Raw genomic sequence first — 7,113 nt, 5'->3', positions numbered from 1 at the left:
TCAATCTCAATAAGTAAAGCAGAAGCTAAATCAAAAATCTGGATGGAAATTATGAAAAAGTGGCAGAGTAGTTGGGATAGAGAGGAGAAAGGGAGACATTTATACAGAATACAACAGAAGGTTGGGACAGGGAAGATCACTGGAAGGAATCGAAGGGAAGAAATAATTTTCACTAGGTTAAGGATTGGACATTGTGGGTTAAATAAGTGCTTACATGTCTTAGGTAAGCATATATCAGGAAGATGTGAATTTTGTGACAGTATTGAATCTGTTGAACATGTGGTACTTGAATGGCAAAAATATGAGAGAGAAAGGATAAAGATAAAAGAAAACATAAGGAATTTGGGGGTGCAAGGGAATTCACTTAAGGAACTTCTGGGAAAAACTTCAAATTATTTTAGTACTCATTTATTTAGCTTCCTGAAGGACACTGATATAGCAAATAGGATATAGAATACAGTTTTGTAAATCATTATTATTATTAATTAAAGGGGAGGGGGGAGAAGAGAGTTGGAAGTCTCCCTTCTAGCTATAGTCTGTCTAGCTCCGGTTCACACTCCAGTACAGTAGGTGGCGGTAATTCACCATTGAAGTTGAATGCCAACCGCTGTTAAACATCAAGGAAGAGGAAGAAGAAGAATAAACCCACAGTAGATGGCGCTAATGGGAAAATACAAGCTGGCAATAAAGAAGAAGACTCTTCTGAGGTGAAGCGACCAGTTCACGGTATTCCACATACACAACCATCAAACACACTTATACTGTTTGTTTAAGCGACTTTTTACAGGCTCATTTCTATATTGTTTTCATCGGGTTCAGCGCTACTTGTGCGTCTTTTCTGGCGTCTTCCTACTGAAATAAACATTTAGTGCAACAGCAGCGAGCATGTGAGGAAAATAGTTTGAGTTCATTCAGACTCCCTTTGGATCTTCTCTACTCTCTTCTAATTTTTGCCAGATCAAATCTATTAGTTATTTGACATAGTTAAAATATACTGGAACAGATTCTGCTAAATACTTTGAGGCTCATCAATATTAACAGAGCTGCTGAAAGACTCTTATTTCATATTCCTGTTTTCACTGCATTTATTATGCTGATGTCTTCAGGTCTCCTGTAAATTGCCACTTGAAGCTCATTTAATTTATTTCAACAGACTGAGAGTATTTGTTTGTTACAAATATGTACATTAATTCTTGTTTATGCTTTCAAATGTTTTCTTCATATTTTTTTTATATTGTACGGTGGCCGAGAGAGCTCAACGCACTGCAAATAGAAGAAAAACACCTGCAAATTAAGAAAACAACTTCGTACAACACATGCGCTGCAAATGCTTACAACACAACCAAATAAAGAAGAAATAGAAAAAAAACCACCTGCAAATTAAGAGAACAACTTCATAAATTTGACAACACTCGCTGCAAATGCTAACAACGCAAACAAACAAAGAAACTCGCTGCAAATAAAATTCTTTATTTGTTTGTGTTGTGAGCATTTGCAGTGCGTTTCTTTATTTGTTTGCGTTGTCAATCTGATGAAGATGTTTTCTTGATTTGCTGGTGCTTTTTCTATTTGCATGTGTTTTCTGAAGTTGTAACGCATTGAGCTCTCTCGGCCACATAATATTTGCAAGAATTTACATTAAATTGTAATCTGATATGTTTCTTAATATATGACTGTATTTGAATGAAGACGCAGAATAATGTTAGGATTAGCAATACAAATTATTTATGACGAATTAGCATCAGTTACTTTACGATGAATAGACAGACTGACATAAATGTTTAGAAGTGTAATTTATTATGAAAACAAACTCAGTAGCTGATATATTTTTAATTTTGGCGGATTAGCTCTTCCCACAAGAACCCTGCAGAATGAAACGCGCTGAAGAACAAACAGGTTGGTATTTATTCTTTATTCCTCATTCATTCATTCATGATGCTGAAGAACAGTCATGATTCATAGAGCCATAAATCATAAGATGTTCCTGAAATCCCTTTCATGGCATCCAACAATCTCTGCAGCTGAATAAAATACAGATAGAGAAACATAAAGACAATAAACGCATGATTGCGACAATATATGGTTTATCTGTGTTCTTCAATCCATGTCAGGTATTTTTATAACAATAGAGTATATTTATAATGCAACAAAAATCAACATAGTCTTTATCACTTTGCAGAATACTTAAGCAGGCTAACTGTTTTATTTTACGTGTATTTTATATCTGGTTTAAAATTTGCAACAGTGTTACCAGAATTTTAGACATTTTCAAAATAGTTTACAACATTGTTATTTTTTTAGGAATAAACAGTAAACACCAACATGTATGATGTAAATGAACTTTCCAGAATGGCTGACAGGGCTGTAAGCATAACTTACAAATCTGTAACAGTACACAAGCATAATGGTTAAATAAATATAAAACTATTTTTTATTAAACAGGCATCTGTTAAATAGTGTCTTTGCATTTAAATAAATTCAATTATAATTACAAAAAAAATCGGAGTTATTGCTGTAATATGGAGCCCTTTTTTGCACATTACTATAATATTAAAGGTTACCATTAACAACCGAGACAAACTATTAAATTCAGTTACTATTTATTTTTATATATAATAATCAACACTCAAATAAAAAAGATGTTAATTGCACACAAGGCTGGTTTTGCATCAACTTCTAAATCTAATTATCAAACTATTTTTCTATTTCAATTCATTTTTGAAATATAATTTACAAAGTGGCTGTCATAACTTCTTTACATGATGAATTTACATATATTAAGTAATTAAGTCATCCCAAATAGGGCTGTGTATCGTCAGCAAAGTCACGATACGATATATATCACGATACTGAGGCCACAATATGATTGCTCTAAATTTCACCTCAGCAGAATTTAGTAAAACAGCTGTTTATTAAACACTGCATACTACAGCGCCATTGCTAACTATAGGCAGAACAGACAGTTGCCTGCTGCATTAGGGCTGGGTTTTGACACAAATTTCACGATTTGATTTGATTAAATTTGATTCTGATTTGCAAGCTTTTGATTCGATTCAGTTTTACGATTTAATTCGATTCAGTATTGATTATTTTGGATATATGGTACAGTACATGCCAAATTTTCTGAAGGACAAAAAATTCTCTCAACTAATGCTGTAAAATATACACGAGTCAGTTGGTACCACATTACTATACTGAAGGTTAAAATTAACTGATTTGAATACAAGCATTTCAATTACACTCAATTAAGATTTTATAATAATAAAATTACAATTACATAATTATATCTCTACTCTAATTCATTTCTAATTTTTTTTTTTTTTAATGGTGGCTGTCAAAAAAACATGATGGATTTATTCAAACATAAATTAAAGATTGAACAGCAGCAAAAAATGAAATGAAAATGCTGAATGCACTTGGCCGAAAACCGAAACAGCTTTTTTAATAATTATTTATTACTTTATTACATAAAATAATTCTGAAAGACCTAATTTAACTTAAATAATTTTAATGATACTGAATAAAAAAAAAATACAAGCCAATAAAATAACCACATTTTTATTGAAAGTAACACACAGTGACGACGGCTAGAGGAAGAGCGAAACCTGTGCGCTAAATTATTTTCGGCCATTTTTCTCTCTCAGCTGAAAACTGAAAATGCCATTAAAATTATTGGCTGAAATTTCAGGGCATCCCTAGTTCTTTCTCACAGCAAAATTCGCTTTACTTTGTGTTTCTTGTGTTTCACATGCGTATACATGTAAGTGAGAAAAGTTTACTGTGACTGAACCTTAATAATTAAAATGTTTTTAGTAAAATAAATTGAATGTCGATCTAAAAGTTGATGACAAAATATGACCGTAATATATATTTTAATGTTAATATCACATTAGATAATTGTGAAGTGAAGTGACATGTGGCCAAGTATGGTGACCCATACTCGGAATTAGTGCTCTGCATTTATCCCATCCTAAGTGCACACACACAGCAGTGAACACACACACACCATGAACACACACCCGGAGCAGTGGGCAGCCATTTATGCTGCGGCGCAGTTGGGGGTTCGGTGCCTTGCTCAAGGGCACCTCAGTCGTGGTATTGAAGGTGGGAGAGAGCACTGTACATTCACTCCCCCCACCTACAATCCCTGCCGGTGCGAGACTCAAACCCACAACCTTTGGGTTATGAGTCCGACTCTCTAACCATTAATTGCCTAATTGTGTCTTTGATCAAATATATTTAATAGTTCTCACTACAGAAACATGGGATCTGTCTATAATATTAAAAAAAATACTTGAAGATTAGTGTACATGGAAAGTTGCAGGGACGTATAAAAAGGTATAAAAATGATTGTAATATTTTATAGCAGTTGTCTGCTTTGTTACAGCAGGGCTCACTTTTATGTGTTCCTGTTTTAGAATTATTTTGATGCACTCAAAATGAAATTAACTCTAAACTTTTTCTTTAATTTCAGAGCTGATGGAAGAGAACGAGGAGAGTGAAGAACTGAGTGAAGTGGAGGAGGAACATCATGACAAACCTGGAGAAGAACCTTTAAGTCGCTCAAAGACCAAAAATAAATTTTTAAAGAAAAGAAGAGCCAAGAAATCTACAACCTGCACTCAGTGTGGAAAGAGTTTCAGAAGGAAATATAATCTAGTGATTCACGTGCGGAACCACACTGGAGAGAAACCGTTTACATGCACTCAGTGTGGAAAGAGTTTCTTAACCAAACGTAATCTCAATGTTCACATGAGAATCCACACTGGAGAGAAGCCATTCACATGTGATCAATGCGGGCAGAGCTTCACACAAAAACCAGCCCTTAAAGGACACATGAAGATCCACACTGGAGAAAAGCCGTTCAAATGTGATCAATGTGGGAAACGTTTCACGAGATCAATAAACCTTAAAGTACACATGAATATCCACACCGGAGAGAAGCCGTTCACCTGCACTCAGTGCGGAAAGAGTTTCACAAGGAAATATAATCTAGAGAATCACATGAGGATCCACACCGGAGAGAAGCCGTTCAGATGTGATCAGTGCGGAAAGAGTTTCTCAAATAAACCAAATTTTGATGTTCACCTAAAAGTTCATACCGGAGAAAAGCCGTTTATGTGTGATCATTGTGAAAAGAGATTCTCAAACAAACAAAGTCTTCATGTTCACTTGAGAGTTCATACGGGAGAAAAACCATTCACATGTGATCAGTGCAGGAAGAGCTTCAGTCAAAAACCAGGTCTAATGGAACACATGAAGATCCACACCGGAGAGAAACCGTATGTATGCGAACAATGTGGAAACTATTTCACATCCAAACATAGTCTTGATGCTCACATGAGAGTTCATACTGGAGAGAAGCCGTTCAAGTGTGACCAGTGTGGGAAACGTTTCACGAGATCAAGAAACCTTAAAGAACACATGATGATCCACAATGGAGAAAAGCTGTTCACATGTGATCAGTGTGGAAAGAGTTTCAGACGCAAACACAGTCGTGAGATTCACATGAGAGTTCATACCGGAGAGAAACCGCATGTGTGCCATCAATGTGGGAAGGGTTTCCTCCGATCAGCACACCTTAAATCACACATGAAAATCCACACTGGAGAGAAACAGTTCACATGTGATCACTGTGAAAAGAGATTCTTACACAAACAAAATCTAAAGATTCACATGAGGATCCACACTGGAGAGAAGCCGTTCACATGTGATCAATGTGGCAAAACATTTCTTAGGGCATCAGTCCTGAAGGCACACCTGACAGTTCATACGAAGGAGAAACCGCATTCATGTTCTGTGTGTGGAAAGAGTTTTTCACTGCCGCAAACTTTACATGTACATCAGAAAACACATAGTGGTGTGAGAGAGTACATGTGCTTTGAGTGTGAAAAGACTTTTACTTCAGCAAACAGTTTAAAACAGCACCAGATTATTCACACTGGAGAAAAACCTTACAAGTGTTCACACTGTGACAAGAGATTTAGTCGGTCTTCAAATCTGAAAACACATGAGAGGATCCACAGCAGAGAGAAACCTTATAAGTGTTCACACTGTGACAAGAGATTCAGACAGTCAGGATATCTGAAAACACACGAGATGTTCCACACTGGAGAGAAGCCGCACACGTGTGATCAGTGCGGAAAGAGTTTCGCTATTAAAAGTTACCTGAAGATACACGAGAAGATCCATGCAGTGGAGAAACCAGATCACCGCAGTCTGAAATCACGGTAAGTAGTTCATCTTTGTCAACAAAGTCTGAAATCTTGAAGTTAGTTTGGTTTGTGTGCTTTTCCAGCAGCAGCTCATCATGTGACCTCCTTTATTTTACATTTTGTTCATAGAAATGTCATTCACTGCTGTAAATTGACACAATTGGTAGATGTTTTCACACAGTGGCTCTCATTTATAAAACAAGCGTACAATCGTTTCCATGTGCAAATTGGCATTTATCAATGTGCAAATACTGTCTGTCAACAAATGCTGATGTTTCTGCATAGCTTAGAGGTCAATCAGCTTGTGTTGTGTAGGAAACAATGTGATTGCTTACAAATTACATGTCAAGCCTGTGCCATCTAGAGTTTTATGACCAAACTAGTGATTTATAACACAAATCATCTTCATGACATTAAAATAGATCATAATCGTGCACAGCAGTTGATGGGATTAAAATGACTATTGAACTCATCAGTGATCTTGATTTGGGGGTTTTCATCACTTTTCATTTCACATTTGTCTCTCATTTGAAATCTCACTTGATTTAATGTTTCTTTTAGACCTGATGGACATGAACCAGAAAGAGAAAACAGAAGAAGAAAAAAATTGTGATCTGCACTCAGTGTAAAAAGAGACTGACATGGGTATCAGTCCTGAAAAAACACCTGAGGATTCACATAAAGGAGAAGACTCCTTTGTAATATTACAGCAGAAAAGACATGGCAGTGTGAGTTTAAGTGAAGAAAGTCCTTTATTACAGAAGATGAACTGAAAGAGCACCAGAAAATTCACACTGGAAAAAACCTTTCAAGGCATAGTTCAGGGAGCTGAAGAACAGGCCATAACATGTTTAAGAAATATATTATTTTTTAACTTGTTCTTAATTGTTTTTCATAA

The 7,113-nt window shown here is 35.7% G+C and overlaps 1 protein-coding gene across 4 annotated transcripts; it reads left to right on the top strand.

Moving 5' to 3' along the window:
• The first annotated feature begins 667 nt into the window (after positions 1–667).
• LOC107674492 (gastrula zinc finger protein XlCGF57.1-like) lies at positions 668–7,113 on the top strand. Of its 4 annotated transcripts, XM_016468469.1 has the most exons (5): positions 668–726; positions 1,843–1,896; positions 4,475–4,646; positions 4,983–6,230; positions 6,777–7,113. In XM_016468469.1, the coding sequence occupies exons 2-5, from the start codon at positions 1,872–1,874 to the stop codon at positions 6,826–6,828; spliced, it is 1,497 nt and encodes a 498-aa protein (XP_016323955.1). In that variant the 5' UTR covers positions 668–726; positions 1,843–1,871; the 3' UTR covers positions 6,829–7,113. The 4 variants fall into 4 exon arrangements, with proteins under 4 accessions (XP_016323955.1, XP_016323956.1, XP_016323957.1 ...); XM_016468470.1 differs by lacking the exon at positions 1,843–1,896 and having other exon boundaries at positions 679–707; XM_016468471.1 differs by lacking the exon at positions 1,843–1,896 and having other exon boundaries at positions 681–726.

Source organism: Sinocyclocheilus anshuiensis, unplaced genomic scaffold (genome assembly GCF_001515605.1).
Source record: "Sinocyclocheilus anshuiensis isolate Anshui unplaced genomic scaffold, SAMN03320099.WGS_v1.1 scaffold1073, whole genome shotgun sequence".
Lineage (NCBI taxonomy): Eukaryota > Metazoa > Chordata > Actinopteri > Cypriniformes > Cyprinidae > Sinocyclocheilus > Sinocyclocheilus anshuiensis.
Note: the sequence above shows the minus strand (reverse complement) of the source record. Positions and strands in the feature narration are given on the sequence as shown.